Raw genomic sequence first — 21,062 nt, forward strand, 5'->3', positions numbered from 1 at the left:
AAGTGGAGAATATTATATAATTAACTCCCGTGTGCTCATATTGCATGGAGTATTTAACTTATCAAAATTTGTATAATCTACATACAGTTCCCATTTAATGTTGGAATATCACTTGTTATTTTATCAGTATTTCAGTATGTATTTGTGAAAGACATGGACTCAAAAAAAATGCAGTTTTCTTATACTTAATTAACTTCTTGTATATCTTTATCCGCAGACTTTAGACTTTCAACAGTGAGTGCTTTGTGGTTTTAGGACCATTTTTACAATGAGTTTTTCTGATGTTGGCCTAAAGGTACTCAAGTCTGGATTTTTGGTTTGGCCTTTAGTCAGCATTTTTAGATGATTACCACATAAGTGTATCCAAAACATTCCAGCTTTGTTGGTGTAAATGTAAATGTAGGTCTGCAGATCACAGCTTTACATCCTTGAAAAATGAAGAGAAATGACTTTATTTTGTTGTCTTTGGTAGCTGCCCAATAGACTTAGTTTTAATAGGCTATGTTTAAGAAAGACAGTAAAACTTGTTAAGGTTAAATTTACAGTAGAAGGGAAAATAGATAGATTTCCCTTGGGAAAACTATTTTCTTTTAGCACAGATGTGTATAATGAGTAAATTGTTATTTTGTCAAATTAGAATTGGCTTCTTACCAAGCGTGGGGGGGATCCTCTACGGAATATATATTGAACTAAGTTGTACGGTAATTTTACAAGTTAAGAATTTTAGTTAATAAAGGAAAACATTAAAAGTAAAGATCAAAGCACATTCAAAAGTACAGGTAAAATATAATTTCCATTTTTCTAGGCTTCCAAGTAATGAAGATTTTTCAAGCCCCTAAGGAGTTCACTTTTTTTTTTCCCCTAGTTAACAGTTGATATATTGATATTTAAACTGTAGAAAGTCAAAGTGTAAGGAATGGACAAGAATTGAGTGTGCTTAAAAATAAGTACTTGTCTTTTAAAATGATTTAATTTTTTTAAACTTTTGGGAATTTAAAAATTTTTTTTGGTCATAGTACCCTATTATTGTGTAGGTAAATCAGGTGAATTTATCTGTCATTATAAATAAGAGGAAAATAAAGGTTATGTGTTGCTATTTCTGTAATAATTCATGGGGCAGTGTAATATACTGGAGTCTTCAGCTCCAAAAAATGTCACTTAGCAAATGAGCACAGCACTGTAGGGACAAGGATGATAGAATAAGGATGGTTTCTTTCTCTTAAGGGACATGGCCATCTAAGTAGTATTTTTCAAGTCACAGCCCAGATTGCTTTAGATCAAGAATCTGAATTTTCAAAGTTTTGTTTCAAAGCTGCAGGTTGTAGTACATGGGAAAATAGCACCATTTTTCTGACCTTTTTCCCTCATATGATAAGTGCTGTGAAATTTCAAAGAACTAAATTTAGTCTACTTAAAACATTTGAGATGCTGAAAAAAAATTAACATTTTGTGCTTTAGATTTTTATGTTAGGGAAAATTGTCCTATTCTGATAGTTTTTTAAGGTAAAAATGATTTCTGAGAATAGTAAGTTAATTCACTTGGAACTTAAAAAATATTTCAGTATAAGTTGGTTTATATGGATGCTGTATTGTAAAGTTGGTTAGTCACAATGCTTTCTACTTTGTTAAATCATGTGAATACTCACTGTAAGAAAAAAAAAATTGACATGGAAGCATATAGAAATGAAAAATGTGCTCTTTTTATCCCCTTATTTATTTAACCATTTTTTAAGGACTTGTATGCTTAATGTTGAAAAGTATTTAGTGATTATATATTTTCTTAAAATTTTTTTCCACAGGAATATGAAACAGGTGTCAAAATGACGTCCAGATTTGGGAAAACATACAGTAGGAAAGGAGGCAATGGCAGTTCAAAATTTGATGAAGTCTTTTCCAACAAACGGACCACCCTTAGCACAAAATGGGGAGAGACCACATTTATGGCTAAATTAGGGCAAAAGAGGCCCAATTTCAAACCAGATATCCAAGAAATTCCGAAGAAACTGAAAATAGAAGAAGAAAATACTGGAGATCCTTTTGGATTTGATAGTGATGATGAATCTCTACCAGTTTCTTCAAAGAATTTAGCCCAGAGTAAGGGTTCCTCTTACTCAGAATCTAGTGAAGCTGCTCAGCTGGAAGAAGTCACTTCAGTACTTGAAACTAATAGCAAAATCAGTCATGTGGTGGGTGAAGACAGTGTTGTATCTGATAAATGCTTACCTTTGGAGGATACTTTACTTGGGAAAGAAAAGAGCACAAACAGAAACCCAGAGGATGATGCAAGCAAAAGTAGCTGTGCTAAATTAATGACTTCTGGTAAGTTTTATTTACTTTATGATGAACCAAGAGAGCTTTTTGCAAGCCATTTATTTAAATGATTTGAATTCTAAAATGTTGTGTATCACTTGGGTTTTCTTTCTCTATTCATGCTTAATGAGGACTCAATAATTTTCTGAAAGATTTAAGAACTTTAATCAGGTTGACATTTTAATTACATAACTTGAATATTAATACTTTTTATTTTATTTTTTATAGATACTGGGGATTGACCCCAGGGACACTTTATCACTAAACTATACCCACAGCCCTTTTTACTTTTTATTTTGAGACCGCTTTTGCTAAGTTATCTAAAGTCTCACTAAATTTCTGAGACTGGCTTCAAATTTGTGATCCTCCTGCCTCAGTCTCCCAAGTAGCTGAGATTATAGGCGTGCACCACCACGCCTGGTATATTGATATTTTTAGACTTACTATTCAGAGTATATTTTGGGAACAATCTTTCATAAATCTCTAAACCCAATTCCTTTCCAGTAAAAACATCTCTCTTGGTTGTGTTAGGATTACATAATAACTCATTTTTATTATTATAGAGGGTTTGAATGATTAATGGTAATGACAAGGAGATGAGGATTAGTTAGGAATGTTAGACTTTTCCCCTAGAACCAGTTCTGAAAGATTAACTCCTTAATCTTTGAATAGAAACATTGAAGAATTAAACTCTCTTGCAAATTGAGCAAGAAATCTGGGACCAGTAGCAACCTACATTAATAAATTTTAGAGCTGGGGTTGTGGCTCAGTGGTAGAGCACTTGCCTAGCATGTGTGAGGCACTGAGTTTGTTTCTCAGCACCGCATAAAAATAAATGAATAAAATTAAGGTTCATCAACATCTAAAAAGATATTTAAATAAATTTTAATTTACAAGATTGTATTTAAAAAACGTCAATATGTACATATAGCATTATTGTTTCATATTGTTTATTATACTCATTTCTGTAAAGAATTTGGAGATTAAAGTAAATGCTAAATGGTTAGTTAGCTGAAAGAAGATCTGAGATTGGAGGTGGCAGGAGTAAATTGGGGTGGAGGGAGAGAGTGAGCCTCTATTTAGCAATAGAGTAATAGCCAGTATAAGTCAGGCACAGTTTCACATGCCAGTAATCCCAGTGATTTGGGAATGTGAGGCAGGATTGCAGGTTCAAAACCAGTCTCAACAACTTAGTGAGGTCCTAAGCAACTTAGCAAGACCCTATTTCAAAATGAAAATAAAAAGGGCTCGGAATGTGGCTCAGTGCTAAAGTGGCCTGGGTTTATTCCCTGGTTACCCCGCTCCATGCCAAAAAAAAAGAAACAGCCACTATAGTTGGAAATGGAAGTTAGTTCTAGAACTTTTGGCAAAGTTTAGTGATAATGGAGCGTTATATGGATCTCATAATTTGGAAGGATATAAAGATGAAACTTTAGAGTTCTGAGTTCCTAAAATGAATTTGTTCTTTGGAGGCTGAATATAAGGCCCATCAAACAACAGTATAATGGTTTGTATTTTGCATAGTTTCACTAAAAATGCTGAGCATTTTTTCACTCATATTCTTCCCATTGGAAGATAGGGTAAGTCAGCTGTTATTGTTGTTCCCTTGATTCCCAGAATCCTAGGTTAATTCTGATTTGTCTGTCCTTACTGCTTTGCCCACATTTCTCCTGAAACATTGTTCATAAGTTAAGCCTAGGTTAAATTTTCATTAAAAAACTGCATAAAAACAGTTTCTAGGTTAGCTCCTAAAAGTGTGTTATAATCGTAGAACTTTGAGCTAAACGCGTGTGTGTGTGTGTGTGAGAGAGAGAGAGAGAGAGAGTGTGTGAGTGTGTGATTATTATTAGGGATTGAACCCAGGGCTTTATACGTAGTAGGCAAGTGTGGTATCACTGACCTACATACCCAACTCTTTTTAAATTTTATTCTGAGACGGGTCTTGCTCAGTTTCCTAGGCTGACCTGAAACTCAAGATCCTCCTGCCTCAGCTTCCCTAGTACCTGGGATTACATGTGTGTACCACCAACACCTGGCTTAAAATGAACTTTAACTCCCCTTTTCTCATTTTACAGATGAGACTCAAAGAGGTTAAATGACTGTCCAAGATTGGCTAGTGGCAGAATTGGAATAATATTTATTGACTTTTTAACATGTTATTGAGCACCTACTATTTGTCAAACCATCGTACTGGATTCTCAGCGTGCTATTCTGTTTGAGTCATGTAGTGTTCTTATTGTCATTTCTTGCTGTTGCCAGATAGTTAATTCACAGAGTGTGGAGCAGGTAGGTTGAAGGAAGAATGAAGCTGGGCAAGCGGTGGAAGTGGTCAGTATGCTGACTTTTGAAGAATAGGGCACCAGTGGTAGGCTGAGGCTCTGGTGGCAGAGGGGTCTACTAATAAGAATGAATGTAAGGTAAGGGGGGACAAGAATGTGGCAGTTAAGTATTATAGCCAGCAATTGATTATGTGTCTTTGCTGATAATGTCTTTATATTTCTCCAAACTGCTGTTGTGAGTTAGTTGGTGGGAATTGAAAGCACTTTTCTGTAGAATGAGATAACAGTTAAATTGTAGTTCTGATGCTAATACTGGGGACTGACGATGAATCCGAACTTCACTATATGTATTTGTGAGGAGAAAATATATACTAAAACACAAATAAATAGATGTTTAAGAACATCTTTCTTTTTTCGCAGAGCCACCCTTACTGGGAAGGGAATAGTTGTAGCACTATGAAAAAAAAATATATATATATATATACACACACACTTTTTTTCCCTCTTTTTTACATTTTCCGGAGCTCCAACAACCCTGGCAGCCCTCTGTAGAAAAAGAAGCAAACTTTGATGGAGTGCTTTTAATTTTTATAGTAGCCTCATCCTATTCCTAATATGCAAATCAGTTGTTCCTACAAAAAGTTTGTAAGTTCATATATTTGTAAATTGGCTCTATACTTCTGATATACTTATGCTTTTGTACTTTGTATTTTTGGTGCCGAGACCTTGGGATGCTTTTGCACTTGTATTATCTTTTCTTTATCTTTCTACCAAAGTTTTTTTGGGACTAGATGCTTGCATTTTGTCTGTCAGGTTATCATAGCTTCTATTCTTAAGTCAGAATGTCTTATAATTTTAGTTAAGTTTAAGAGCTTGAACCTAAATTTTTGGTGAGGCCTATAAATCTCATGTAGTTGTGTCTGTGTGTGATACTGGAGATTGAGGGACACTCTGCCACTGAGCTATATCCTCAACCCTTTTTAAAATTTGAAACAGGTTTTCTCTAAGTAGCTGAGGCTGACCTTGAACTTGGGATCCTCCTGGAGTTGCTGGTATTTTCTGTGTGCCACCAGCATGCCCGTCATCCTAACCTTTTTTGAATTAGGGACCATTGTGACAATGATAAAGTTTGGACACTTTTTCTAGCTATTTAGGTCTCAGAAATCTTAGTACTGTCTTTTGCATGTTTAGGCATTTTATTTAAGAACTTACTGGGCATTTTATCAACTTGTTCAAAGTGCACAGGTTAAGTTCCAAAGTATCTATTTGGTGAAATGTTCCTGCTTGTGATACCTTTGTGTGTGTACACCATAAAATTATTTAACATCAGTGAAAAGGGCTTATTCAACCTAGATTTATTTTTTTTCCTGGCACTACATTTTTAAGTGTATCTTTTTCTTTTTAGAGGAATATGTGATTAATTTATTGATACTCTAAAATTTCTTTGTTCTAAGTGCTTTTGAAACTTGTAGCTAATTTGAAGAGGAACTTTAGGAAGACGTTGTAATAAAGCATAGTGGTTGCCATTTTCCAAACAGATGCTTGATGGGTAAAGGAACCAGCACCAAGAAGATTACAAACTGTATGAGAATGCCAGGAAAGGGCCGAGTTGCTCAAATGTCCTAATCTTTTTAAAATAGCAATAAGAAAACCTTTACTATGAAATGTTCAGGTACAGGAAAATAAAAGAATCTCATGTACTCAGTTATCTAACTCCAGCAGTTTTCAGGATAGGGCAAATCTTGTTCATCTATACTATATACCAATCTCTACCTTTTGTCCTTTATCTCTGATGTTGATGACCACCCTGCCCAGTACTAGCAATTGAACCCAAGGCCTTGCTCAGGCTAGGCAAGTGTTCTTGAGCTACATTCCCTGCTTCCTCTGGATTATTTTAAAGCAAATACTTCTGTATCTAATCTCTAATTTTAAAAGCAAAACATTCTAATTACAGTTACTTTTGAAGCCAATGAGTTGTTAGTCAGATGTACTACTTAAAAATGACTGTTAGAGCCAGGCATGGTGGTGCAAGTTTGTGGTCCAGGTGACCAAAGTCTCCAAAAGGAGGATCCAAACTTTGATGTCTGAGTCAGCAACTTAGTGAAACTGAATATCAAAAATAAAAATGGCTGGGTATTTAGCTCAGTGGTAAAGTGCCACTGGTTTCAATGCCTAGTATCAATAAATAAATAAAGAGAAATTTTTTAAAAAATTAGAAATAGCTGTTAACAGGAGCTAAAGTTAACTCTTCTAAGAGATTTGCAGGTATTTTTTAAAGTTTGAAATATGGGCCTGTGTACATTAGAGGTAAAAGAAGGCTTCCCTTACCTTTTATGTGAGGCTACTTTCATTTTCCATCTTTGTTAGTCTGGATCTAGAATAAAGTGTGCAGAGACTTATATTTCTGCCTGGCACACTTTCTTTGCCAGCCAGCTGGGATTCAGTCTACATATCCTGCCAAATACTGAGATAACTGTGGCATAGGCTTTTAATTTGCATGACTGGTTTTGTAGCCAATATTTTTTTTCCATTTGCTTAAAACTCAACTGAGTATTTGAGTGTTTGAGGAATAATAATGTTGGGAAATTATTAATTTTGATTTTTAGAACTAAAGGTGATTTTTAGAAAGGAGCATGAATTATTCCATTCTGAAAGTTTAAAGTAGGACAGGAACTTCTGACCTGAGATGAGATTGTTGTCTACTCATTGGATAAAGTACAGATGATTAATGAGGATTATTAAAAATATATTACAAATGTAGTTTGAGCAAGAGTTACTTGTCTATAGATATGTGTTTCATGTAAAGAACATATTTTTTGTTTTACCCAAATATGTTTTCATGTAAACATATTTTTTAAGTTTTACCCAAGTCAACTTCCTTTTAAGAAAAGTGAATAAGAGACCTGTTATTTCTTCTGTTTCTACTTTTTCTTTTTTTTAAAGAGAGAGAGAATTTTTTAATATTTATTTTTTAGTTGTTGGCGGACACAACATTCTTGTTTGTATGTGGTGCTGAGGATCGAACCCGGGCCGCACATATGCCAGGCGAGTGCGCTACCGCTTGAGCCACATCCCCAGCCCCCTGTTTCTACTTTGTACCACACCTTTCACATATCAATTGATCCTTAATTACAACCGTGTAAGACAGTCTTTATTCCTATTATATAGAGGGTAAAGCATAGTTTGGAAGTTGGATAACTTGAACTAAATGGAAGATCTGTGAAATACCCAAAGTGTTACTTTTCAAAGTGCTGCTGTATAAGAATGAACTTAGTTTTGTTATATTGAAAGCCATATAATTTTTTTAAAAAAGACTGTCACTATATTTAAAATTTTTTTTCTTTTCATTTTTTAATTTTTATTATTATTTTTTTAGTTGTAGATGGACACAATACCTTTATTTATTTTTATGTGGTGATGAGGATTGAACCCAGTGCCTCTCACATGCTAGGCAAGTGCTCTACCACTGAGCTACAATCCCAGCCCCCCACTTTAAGATCTTATTATTGAAAATTCCTTTCTCTTCCCATTTCTGTAGTACTGGGGCTCCAACCCAAGGCCTCACACATGGTAGGCAAGCATTCTACCATCGAGCTTCATCCCCAACACTTTAAAAAATTTTATTTTGAGACAAGTTCTTGCTAAACTGCCCAGGCTGGCCTCAAACTTGCAATTCTCCTGCCTTAGCCTTCCTAGTAGCTGGGATTATAGTTGTGCACTATGCACCTGGCTGGAAAACTTCTCTTGGGGGGGATATTGTGGATTGAACCCAGAGATGTTTTGCCACTGAGCTGCCTCCTATTTATTTTTTGTGACAGATCTCCTGAGATAGATAAAAAGTCTTATGTGTTTGATAAATGTGAAATTTAATATATAAATGTTATTTGAAAATATAGGATTAGATGAGATCATTAGGGAAGAGTATAAGAGGAAAAAATATTAGGACTGATAGTGAAGATTTTGCAGTACTTAATAGAGGAAAAGAGGAAGAAACTAGAAAAGGAAATTAAGTATCACTATAGCTATAGAAGGGAAATCTAGCAGGAGGTATGTTATAGAAGTCAGCAGAAAAGTATTTCATGAAAGGATCAACTGAATCCAATTGAATTGCTGCAAACTCAAATGAGCATTGCAAAACAGGCATTGGATTTATAGCTTGATTGGAGTGGTTTGAGACGTAAGAAAAAAAATGCAGCAAGTATACACAATTTGATATAAACATTTTTGAAGGGGAGGAAAAAAGTGCAGATAGAGGATATAAGGGGTTCTAGAAGATTTGGAAGCATGGACCTTGAAGCATGGGAACCAAAGAACAGGGAAGAAGGGTCTTCAGATGGTGTATTTTCTGAACAGGAGGAACGATGTTGAAAAGATAAATGTGGTTGGAGGATGGAAAATAAGGTGGTTTATGGTTGAAAGCTTGTTTTGTTTTGTTCATATAAAAGAGATTTTTTCTGAAAGGGAGAAAGAAAGTAAGATTAACTTGGGGGCTAAGGAAAAAGGTTCAGAAAGATGTTACCTAAAGTAGGAGAGTGAGAAAGTAGAATTTCTAGGTATTATTGAGACTGTAGTTGAAGTTGGTAACACTAAAACCTCAAGGTCACTAGTTTAACCATTCTGTGAATTTGTCTCCTCCCAACCTGCCTTTTGGGCGTGGTGATAGTACTCAAGCTTGAACCCAGGGGTGCTGTACCACTGAAATACATCCCTAGCCCCTTTTATATACTTATTTATTTATTTTTTTGAGATAGGGTCTTGTTAAATTGCCCAGGCTGACCTTAAACTTGCAAGCTTCCTGCTTCAGCCTTCCAGGTCACTGGGGAATATATGTGTGTGCCACCATGCCTGGCTTGGATGACTAATATTAAGAAGATTAGACGTTATCTGGTTAGGTGACACAAGCCTCAAAAGAAGGGACTTTTGCTGCATGAAATGGGCATGCCTGTAATCCCAGCTACTGGGGAGACTGAGGCAAGAGGATTACAAATTCAAGGCATAAAAAATGAAAAGGGTTGGGAGTGTAGTTCAGTATTAAAGCACCCCTGTGTTTAATCCTCAGTTTCAGAAAAAGGAGGGCTTTTATAATGGGGTAAAGAAGTGGTAATTCTATAAAGAAGCTCTAAGAGAGTCAATATTCCAGTGACCTCAAACCTTCCTACTTTGAGGTAGTAGAGAGGGCTGTAGGATAAAAGATACCTAAGTCACCATCAGGGCAAGAAAGTAGTAGGAAAATGAACCCCAGGTGAGTTATAAACCCCAAATGAACCCCAGTTGAGTTATGTTGATCACTGAGTTCTGGGAACTTGTGTGGGTTGTTGGTGGTAGTGGATTGGATTAAAGTAGGAAAGAAGACACATTATACGTATGTACAGGAGGAGGTGGGTGGATCATGATCCAGAAAAACTCATGAAGGTTGCAGTAGCTTTAACACCAAATTTTCCTGGAGTAGTAGTTACCAACTTTCTTTGTTCACACATTAGTTACAACATTTTAAAAAACTCTTGTCTTATCAGGCTTGATGGTACACTCTGTAATCCCAGCTATTGAGAAGGTTGAGGTAGGAGGATCACAAGTTTGAGGCTAGCCTAGGCAATTTTGTTGAGACACTGTCTCAAAATAAAAAATCAAATAGGTTATGGATGTAGCTCAAAGGTAGAGCATCTGGCTAGCATGTGTGAGGCCCTGGAGTCAATTCCCAGTATAGCCAAAAAAATAAGTAAAGTCTGGGGATGTAACTCAGTGATAGAGCACCTGTGAATTTAATCTCCAATTCCATCCAAAACAAAAAAAGCCCTCTTGCCTCTCCACTTTATACTTTCACTCATAATTTTAATATTTGCATCTTCTGTCAGTCCAGGTCCTAACTGGAAGCAGATGGCATACCCAAATTGGATAATATGAGGAGGGTTTATTTATAAAGGTGTTATTTTTCAAAGGTGTGGGAGAAATGTAGGGAAATCACAAGGGATGGGGCTCTAACCTTGATTAGTTGCAGTGAATCTATTATTAAGACCCAAAAAGACAAAGGATTACCTGAGCTTCTCAGAGGAGACCACCTTAGGAGGAGCAATATTTTGTTGAGGGCCTGGAGAAATAAAATATGGGAACTTCCCCCCATCTTTGGTCCTTTTGGGGGTCCTTATAGCTAGAACCCAGTGGAAGCCTGAGAATAAGACATTTTTTTTAAATGGGGGTACACTGTGTATATTGTCCAAGATGGCCTTGAACTCTTGAGCTCAGGAATCCTACCTCAGCCTCTCACATAGCTGGGACATGTCAGCCTTCTGGGGCAGAGACCAGAGTGGGGAATGAATCTGGTAGGACAAATGGAAGATACCTAATACAGTATCTAAAGTTGTATGAAAATGTTTACAGTTACGTAAGCACTGTGCCACCATCAGGATGTAGTGCCGCAGTCTGGCTGGGCACAAAATCACGAGCCACTCAAGCAGGAGCAAACTTTATTTCTGAAACTCCCGCCAATGCCAAACCACACACCCGGTGGTCTCCTGGGCCACACTACACCAACAGACAAATCCCTCCTCTGGAAATCCCTCCTACCGCACTTCCCCAACCAATGGGAACTCTCTGTTCTCCCAGGCACACTACACCAACAGACAAATCCCTCCTCCGGAAATCCCTCCTACCGCACTTCCTCAACCAATGGGAACTCTCGGGGAGTCCCACTAGAGCTCCAAAGTAGCAGGCCCAGGCGGATAGCAGGGGTCTAATATCCATTTGAATGCAGATCTTAACATAATCATATCATCTCAATGGCTTGCTGGTGTCACCTTTCAACCAAAAATGCCATGCATCATTCCTGCTTAGCTATGGCTCTCAGCAATGTAGAAAACTTCTATCACCTTCAAAAGTTCCTTAGGGGTGAGGATACAGCTTTGTGATAAAGTATTTGCCTAGCATTGTGAGAGGTCCTGGGTTTGAGCTCCAACACTCCAAATAATAATGATAATGTTGTGCTCTTTATGATTAGTTCTTTTCCTGTCTCCAACCTCTGGCATCTCCTGGTCTGTTTTCTGTCCCTGTAGCTTTATCTTTGCAGAATGTTGTATTTTTCTTGGTATCATACAGTATGTATGGCCTTTTCAGTCTATCTTTCATTTAATGTAATGCTTTAAGAAATTCATGTTGTTGTATGTATCAGTAGTTCATTCTTCCTTTTTTTTTTTTGAACTTTAACATTTTATTTTTCAGTTATTGGCGGACACAACATCTTTGTTTGTACATGGTGCTGAGGATCGAACCCGGGCCGCACGCACGCCAGGCGAGCGTGCTACCGCTTGAGCCACATCCCCAGCCCCATTCTTTTTTTTTTTTTTTTTTTAGTTGTAGATGGCCACAGTATTTTTATGTGGTACTGAGTATCGATCGAACCCAGTGCCTCACACAAGCAAGGCAAATGCTCTACCACTGAGCTATAATCCCAGCCCTTCATTCTTTTTTCTTGTTGAGTAGTATTTCATTGTATATATCAAGTGCATTCACTAAATAGTTTATAGTTTTTGACAATTATGCATGAAGCTACCATAAACATTCACATTTAGTTTTTTTTTTTTCATTTTAGTAGCTACATGTTTATTAACATTCCATCAAGTAAACAACTTACTAAAGCAAAACAGTTAAAAGTATCAAGATCAAGTGTATGAATCTGGATGAAATTCAAATCCATAGGCATGCTAAAGACACTGTCGACAGTTGACATTTTCATTGTATATATTACATTTTTGGAATCATATCCTTTCAGTAGCTTTTTGGTCCTAGATACAATACAGGAAATTATCTGAGCTGGTCAAATAGGACATCCCCAAATGAATGGTCACGTCATCACTGATATTGCATCTCACATTTAGTTTTTATGGTGACATGTGTCTTCATTTGTCTTGTGTATATTCTTAGTTGGATAATTGCTCATCCTGAAAATATTCCTCTTAAATTTAAATGCAAATGATATGATTTCTTGTTTAAAAAGTATACATGTATTTTCTCCCCCTACCACCTTTTTTTTTTTTTTTTTTAGTGTGTGTGTGTGTGTGTGTGTTATTAAAGATTGAATCTAGGGCCTTGCATGTGCTAGGCAAGTGCTCTACCACCAAACTACATCCCCAGTCCTAATTTTCTGTAGCGGTATAATAGTTCCCTCTTATCTTCATGAGATATGTTCCAAGACTCCCAGTGGATATCTAAAACCTTCTATAGCATCAAACCCATATGTTTTTTTCCTATACATACACATCTAATTTATCACAGTAAGAAATTAACAGTAACAATAAAACCAGAACACTTATACTGTAATAAAAGTTATGTAAATGTGGCCTCTTTTATGGTGCTGTACTCAACATTTTTGTGATGTGAGATGATACAATGCATATTTGATAAGATGAATTGAGGCATTCTGATTAAGAGTTAAGCACTGCTATATATATGCCCACAGTAGATCTGATAACCAAGACAGTTAATCTGATAATGAGGGGTGGCATGGAGGGGAGTGAAAGGTGACAGAGTACCTACATTGTGGATATACTGAATAAAGGGATGATTCATGTCCTGGCAGAATGGCATGGGATTTCGTCAGTCTTCTCTAGGCTAGAGTGGTGTGCAGTTTGGTGGTGGAAAACTGTAATCCCAGCGGCTTGGGAGGCTAAGGTAGGAGAATCACAAGTTCAAGGCCAGCCTCAGCAATTTATTGAGGCCCTAAGCATCTTGGGAGATCTATCTCTAAATAAAAAATATGAAAAAGGGCTGAGGATACAGCTCAGTGGTTTAGTGCTTCTGGATTCAATCCCCAATACCAAATAAATAAAAATTGCTCTATCTAGAAATTTTCACTTAATATTTTTGGAACATGAGTAACTGAAACTATCAGTGATTTCTTTTGCTTTTGTGTATGTTGGTACTGAGAATTGAAAGTGCATGCTGGTCAAGTTCTATACCAAGCTACATTCCCAGTCCCTGTAGTTGCTTCGTTTAAAAAAAAATTTTTTATAGTTAGTTTTTAGTTTTAGGTGGACACAATATTTTTATGTGGAGCTGAGGATTGAACCCAATGCCTCATGCATGCAAGTAAAAATATATAAAAATCACACAAAACCTGCTTAGCTTAATGAATAAGAACATCACCTATAAGCACCACCCAGGTTAAGAAAATAATTGTTGGCTACTCCAAAAGCTCTTTCACGTTCCCTTTTCCCCCTTCTTTACTCTCAGACTAACTGCTGTCCTATCTTTATCATAATTGCTTTTCAAAAAAATTTTTATTTTTTTAAAATATATTTATTTTTTAGGTGTAGTTGGATATAATACCTTTATTTTATTTATTTATTTTTTTTATGTGGTGCTGAGGATTGAACCCAGGGCCTAGCACATGCTATGTGAACGCTCTACCACTGAGCCACAACCCCAGCCCCATATTTATTTATTTTTTAAAACATTGAGACAGGGTCTCACTGTGTTGCTTAGGGTCTTGCTTAATTGCTGAGACTGACTTTGAACTTGGGATCCTCCTGCCTCAGCCTCCCAAGCTGCGGGATTATAGGCATGCACCATCATGCGTGACTCATAAATTTCTCTGGTTTGCAAATGCCATAATTAATTACTTCCTGTTCACTTTCTTTAAAAATGTATTACAAGAACAAGCTCATCTTTTATAGCCAGAAGATTTACAGTGCTCCACTTTTCATTCTTTTATTTTTGGGAGAGAGGGATACTGAGGTTTGATCCCAGAGATGCTCTACCACTGAGCTAAATCCCTGGCCCTTTTTACTTTTTGAGACAGGGTCTTAATAAGTTTCCCAGGCTGGCCTTGACCTTGTGACCCTCCTGCTTCAGCCTCAGGTGGATGGGATTATAGGCATTCATCACCATGCTCAGCTCTATCATGTCTCATGTGTCACCACGGTGGTAGGAGATGGTTGTAGAAGTGGCATTGAAAGGGCATATGTATTTAAAATTTCAATTGATATTGCCAGCTTTCTCACTAACAGTTTGGTCTCCTCATCCCCATCATACTCATACTATCAAGCTTTGAGCATACCTGAAAGACAGAAAAATGTCTCTTATTTGTGTTTAAAATAATTTTCACTTTAGAATATATATCTTTTTTTTTTCTTGGCAGGGGCAGTGCTGGGTATTGACCCTAGGGTGTTGTGCATGTGAGGCAGGCACTCTACCAACTGAACTGTGTACCTAGCCCCCTGTACTATTGTTAGTTTTATGAATTTTTATTTGCACTTAGTTCCTAATGGTATTGGCTAAAAGCTTCTCATTCAGCTCTTTCCCAAGCTACCACTCTTCTCCCTGGAATCAGTATTATTATTGGTTTTTGTCTTTGTCTTTTTCTTTCTTTCCTTTTTTTTTTTTTTTTTTTACTGGCTATTGAAACCAGGGCCTTATGCATTGGCTAGGCAAGCTTCTATCATTGAGCTACAACCCTGGTCCTCCATCCCCATTAACATTTTTTAAATATTGAGACAGTTTTGCCAAATGCCCCAGGGCTAGATTTGAACTTACAGTACTCCTGACTTAGCCTCTTGAGTCACTGAATTTATAGGCATGTGCCCCTGTACCTATCTTTGTTTTATTGTTTCTGATATATGCTATGCATATATATGATACACTGAAATATATTTGGTCCAATTTCTTGGCATGTAGTTCAAGTTTTTAGAATCTTCAAAATAGAGTCTTTGTGTATATTAATGAGCTCACTGTTGCTGAGCCTTTTAGTCACCTGAATACTAACCTCTGGGGAGGACAGAGGGGACTGAAGGTTAATTTGATGACCTGTGGCCTGATCAATGATTTATCAATCATGTCTCTGTAATAAAGTCTCCATTAAAACCCACAAGGACAGGTGAAGAGCTTTGGATAACTAATCACAAGGAGGTTCTTGGAGGGTAATGCATTCCTCTCTCATACTTTGTTTCTCCAGGTGTTATCACTGTCCTTTGTAATATCTTTTATATTAAACCAGTTAATGTAAGTTTTCTCATAAGTTCTGTGAGCTGTTCTAACAAGTGAGTTGAACCTAAGGAGGGGGTTATGAGAACCTCAGTTTATAAGCAGTTGGTCAGAAGCACCAGTAAACAATCTGGGGCTTGTGGTTGACATTTGAAGCAGGAGGGCAGTTTTTAAGATTGAGCCCTTAACCTGTGGGATGGTGTGAGAATTGAGTTAGAGGACACCCAGCTGGTGTTCCCTGAAGAATTAATTTCTTGCTTGATGTGTAAGGAAAATCCCACACACATTTGGTCATAGAAATCTTCTGTGTTGACTGTGGAGTTAGAAAAGAGGAAAATATCTTTTTTCTCTGTATTCTCAGAACAATAGAAGCAGTCAGATGTGTGCATGTATGTATGTGTATTTCAATCTGCAAAGTGATAACATGCTTTTTTTGTACCTTTTTTTAAACCACTGAGCTGTATCCCCCAGCCCTTTTTATTTTTTATTTTGATGACAGGGTCTTCTAAGTTTCTCAGGCTGGCCTCAGCACTTGAACATTCCTGCCTCAGCCTTTTGAATTGCTGTATAAGTGTGCACCATGACATCCAGTTTTTGCCTTACTCTCCCACTTAATAATGTTTTAGGGTTACTTCCATGACACATCCAATATTTTTCTTTTTGTCCCTTGCACTCCTATAAAAAAAATACTGCTATATGTTATGTCAGTTTCTTTATGTACGAATTCCTGGTTGAAATCACACTTTTGGGTTGCTTCCAATACTTTTCTTTATAAAGTTGCTTTATTTTTTGGAGAATAAATACCACTTACTTTCAACCAGCAATATTATTCTACTGTGCTTCCTTTGCAGAAAGAGGGTTATATTTCCTTATTTGAAACTTTTGGGGCTAAATGTGTTTGAAATTTAAAATTATTTTGGAATTTTGAAAGTTTAACACCCTTGTCAGGATTTAAGGTGTTACTTTAATCAAAGTCATTGTGTTTCAAGAGAAAGAAAATATAATTCCTAAGTAGGATAATACTATAAATAGCTTTACTTCAGGTTAGATCAGGTTTCACTTCAAAATGTGTTTGGTTTTAGAAGTTTTGGGGATTTTGGAATTGTGGATAAGGCATTATGAACTTGTAATAGTACCTACCTCATATAGGTAGTATGAGATCAAATATGGGAAATATTTTGTATACTGAAGGCTTGCTAAATATAGTTCAGCTTTGTTTTTTCGTGTGTTGTTGTTTTGGGATTGGGAATTGAACCCAGGGATGCTTAACCTCTGAGCCAATCGCCACCCCTTTTGTTATTTTTGAGACAGGGTTTCACCAAGTTGGTTAGGGCCTTGCTAAATTGCTAACGCTGACTTTCAACTCTAGATCTTCTGTTTGTCTACCAGCCTGTTGAGATTATAGGTGTGCACCACTGTGCCTGCTTCAACTTTCTTCTACTATGTTTTTTATTTGTCAATGAAATTGAGTTTCTTTTCAATATTATTATGCCATTTATATTTTTTATGAATTGCTTTTTTTATGTTCCTAGCTTCTTTTTCTAGAGGACATTAGACTTATTGGTGTATAAAGGAGTCTTAATATATTTACTTAAAAAAATTTTTTTTAGTTGTAGATGGATAGCATGCCTTTATTTTATTTGTTTATTTTTATGTGGTGCTGAGGATTGAATGAACCCAGTGCCTCATATGTGTGAGGCAAGAGCTCTGCTACTAAGCTCCAGCTCCAGCTCCAGCCCAGTATATTTACTTTTTGCATTTCTTTCATGACTAATGATAAACTTCCCAGGGCCAGTTAGCCACTGAACTATAACCGTAGTCCTTTTTAGTTTTTTCAAGACAGTGTCTCACTAACTTGCTAAGGTTGACTTGGAACTTGTGATCCTCCTGTTTCATCCTAACCAAGTCTGTGAGATGATGATGATGATGATTTATTATTTGTGTGTGTGTGTGTGGGGGGGGTGCTGGGGATTTAACCCAGGTGCTGGGAATTTAACTTGTGCGTTTGAGGCAAGCACTCAACCAACTGAGCTATATCTCCAGCCCTTTTTTAATAGGTTGTTTTCTCATTTAATTTAAAGAGTTCACTGTATGTATTTGATGGGAATCCTTTGTCAGTTATATTTATTGCAGATATTTTCTCTGTGTTGGTGGTATGTCTTTGCATTCTCTTAACAGATCTTTGTCAGAGCCAAAGTTAATAATTTTCATTATTTTATCAAATATTTGTTTCACATCCTCTTCCTAGGTATCCCATCCCTTATTTGGCTAGATCTAATTGATTTTTAATGCTTTGGTTTAGTTTATCAATCCTTATATAGTTTCTGTGTGTTAAATGATTCCCTCACTTTATTTATTCTGTCTTGCGATCGCTACTCAGGTATTTAAAGTCCTCATGTAATGGCAGTGCCTACCCCCTGCCTTTTAAATTTTTCATTACCTCAGCTATATTTTATGGCTTGTGGTCTCCAAAGCCACTTTGATTATCTATATAAACTTCTTAGAAGTCAAAGGCTTTGCTGGCCTCAGCAGGGCATGCCTGTAATCCCAGTAGCTCAGGAGGCTGAGGCAGGAGGATTGTGAATTCAAAGCTAGCCTCAGCAATTTAGCGAAGCCCTGTTTCAAAATAAAATGCGAAAGAGGGCTGGGGATGTGGCTCAGTGATTGAGCACCCTTGGATTTAATCCTGAGTAGGGGGGTGGGGGAGAAGTCAAAGGCTTTGTTAAGTATAGTTCTCAACACTTCATTTGCCATTTTACCAATGCATTTCATCTTGAATCTCTTCATCTCTTCTATTAATGCTGGTTGAGATTGGTTTGTCATCTTTATCATTTTCAGTGTAACTATAGGTGGCTCTTTTTTAAATGAGATCTCTCTTGGCCATTGGTTTAATTGGCATCCTTTGCGTCATCCTCGATGGGCCTCTTTTTCCTCATCTATGTAATGGGTTTGGTGAGAAGTAAAAGAAAATATCTTTACTTTTTTAAAAGAGTGAAGGTTGCACAAATATATAAGTTTGTATGGACCGGTGTAGGTTTATGGTTTACTACAGCATAGTTCTATATCATCTCCAGCTTTGTAGCCAATCTTGTTTCAATTTTATACCCACCAGAAGCAAATTCCAGACATTGTATTTTATCCTTAAATGTAATTCTTTAATAGGGACTCTAAAAGAGATAACCACTTACCATTTTTTTTACACTTTCAAGTACTTAATGTATAATTTTGGCTTCTTTATATTTTAGCTTTTTGGTGGGGGTGGGTACTGGAGATTGAACCTCAGGGGTGCTTTACCATAGAGCTAAGTCCCCAGCCATTTTTATTTTAAGACAGGGTCTTACTAAGTTGCTTAGGGCCTTACTAAGTCACTGAGACTGACCTTGAATTTGTCACTCTTCTACCTCAGCTTCTTTAGTCGCTGGTATTACAGGCATGCACCACTGTGCCCAGCTATATTTTAGCATTTGAATAGACAACTTTACATACAGTATAAAATACAAGAAGTATGAGAGTACTTTCTTTCCTCTTATCCATGTCCTTCCCATATTATGTATCTCTACATAATATAGAACTGCCTCCTTTAAAAAATTTTTTTTTCTAATGTGTTATATATGACAGCAGAATGTATTACAATTCATATTACACATATAGAGCACAATTTTTCATATCTCTGGTTGTATATAAAGTATATTCACACTATTCGTGTCTTCATACATGTACTTAGGGTAATGATATCCATCTCATTCCACCATCTTTATTATCCCTATGCCTCCTCACTTTCCCTACCACCACTTTATATCTAGAGTTCGTCTAATCCTCCCATACTCCCCCTCCCAAACCCACTATGAATCAGCCTCCAAAATTATATCAGAGAAAACATTTGGCATTTGTTTTTTTGGGATTGGCTAACTTCACTTAACATTATACTCTCCAACTTCATCTATTTACCTGCAAATGCCATGATTTTATTCTCTTGTTGCTGAGTAATATTCCATTGAGTGTATATACCACACTTAGAACTGCCTCCCTTTTAACAACTACTTTGTTTGCAGGTATGTGGTGGCATGATAATTAGTTCTTTATTAATTGATGTTTGTGTTTATGAAAGAAAAACAGGAAATAGTGTTATAATGTTTCTTGATAACTTAAGTTATTTCATGGTCACAGAAAATATTAATAATGAAAATAAAACATTTGGCGGAGCACAACAGACACTAGTATGGCAATATGTAAATCAATGGATGTGTAACTGATGTGATTCTGCAATCTGTGTATGGGGTGAAGGTGGGAGTTCGTAACCCACTTGAATCAAAGTGTGGAATATGATATGTCAAGAAATTTGTAATGTTTTGAACAACCAACAATAAAAAATTTAAAAAAAAATAAAATAAAAATAAAAAAAAAGAAAAGAAAACATTTGGCTTCAAGGTTAAGTCCATTTCTTCAACATTTTTTCTTCTTTCTTTTCTTTTTTTTAAATGATACTGGGGAATGAACCCAGAGGCACTTACTAAATTGCTGAGGGTGGCCCTAAATTTGATTTTCTTGCCTTAATTCCCAAGTATCAAGGATTATAGGCATATGTACCACCATGCCTGGCCTTAGATCTTTTTATATTAAGGAATTAACCTTTTCTCCACCTGCAGTTTGAGTTGCTATTATAATTTTTACTATTTACTGTATCTTTTGACTTTAGCATTTTCTGGTTCATGTTTAAATTTTATATTTTACGTAGATGAGTATGGATGTAGATTTTGTGTTTGAGAAGGGACTTCCCATCCTGGAGTAACATAGTTTTAAAAATTCCCCTTTGTTTTATAACATGTATTCTGTTAGTGTTTTCCATGTTTCTTTGGTTCCTCTAGAATATATTTTCACATTCAAGGTACAGAACCAACTGTATTTTTTCACAAATATTCCAGTTTCCTTTGTTGAAAAATCCATCTTTTCTATAAAGATTTGAAATTCCCTAGTCAACACATGTGTATTTTTCTTTTTTATTTTTAAACCAATAAAAACATTATTCTTAAGTGTTTGAAAGCTTACTAAAACTATCATGCTCTCCCTAGAAATGTGTACATTTTTTCATATAGTTTTATTATAAGAATTCATGAGACTCATTCATAGGTAGGTCCCAGATTAAATCTCCCTTCCCATTTTTTAAATGTAAAAGATTTCTCTTCATTCAAACTGTACATCCTTTTTTTTTTTGCAGTCTATTCTTTCATAAAACTGTACTTAGGTTATTTTAAGTACTGATATTGCATGTATTTTTACGGAATCACCTGTTTCCTACAAATTAAGAATCCTTCGTGGAATGATGGATGTTTAATCTTTTATTCAGGTTTGCTTAATTTTTTTCTGTGTGTCTGTGTGTGTGTGTGTGTGTGGCCACTGAGCCTAGGTGCCTAGCACATGATAAATAAAGCACATGCTCTTAACACTCAACTACTCACCCACACCTGCTTTTTTAAAAAATTTTTAAGCAGATTGAAGCTTGGA

At 36.3% G+C, this 21,062-nt stretch overlaps 1 protein-coding gene across 3 annotated transcripts in view; it reads left to right on the plus strand.

Moving 5' to 3' along the window:
• Nucleotides 1-21,062, plus strand: part of Wapl (WAPL cohesin release factor) — a 74,543-nt gene that overhangs the window by 1,305 nt on the left and 52,176 nt on the right. For all 3 annotated transcript variants that reach the window (XM_027939886.2, XM_027939889.2, XM_027939888.2), the window contains exon 2: nt 1,800-2,319. In XM_027939886.2, coding sequence (XP_027795687.1) covers nt 1,821-2,319 — 499 coding nt within the window. In that variant the 5' untranslated portion in view covers nt 1,800-1,820. The remainder of the gene's footprint in view (nt 1-1,799; nt 2,320-21,062) is intronic.

This window comes from Marmota flaviventris, chromosome 4 (genome assembly GCF_047511675.1).
Source record: "Marmota flaviventris isolate mMarFla1 chromosome 4, mMarFla1.hap1, whole genome shotgun sequence".
NCBI classification, from domain to species: Eukaryota; Metazoa; Chordata; class Mammalia; order Rodentia; family Sciuridae; genus Marmota; species Marmota flaviventris.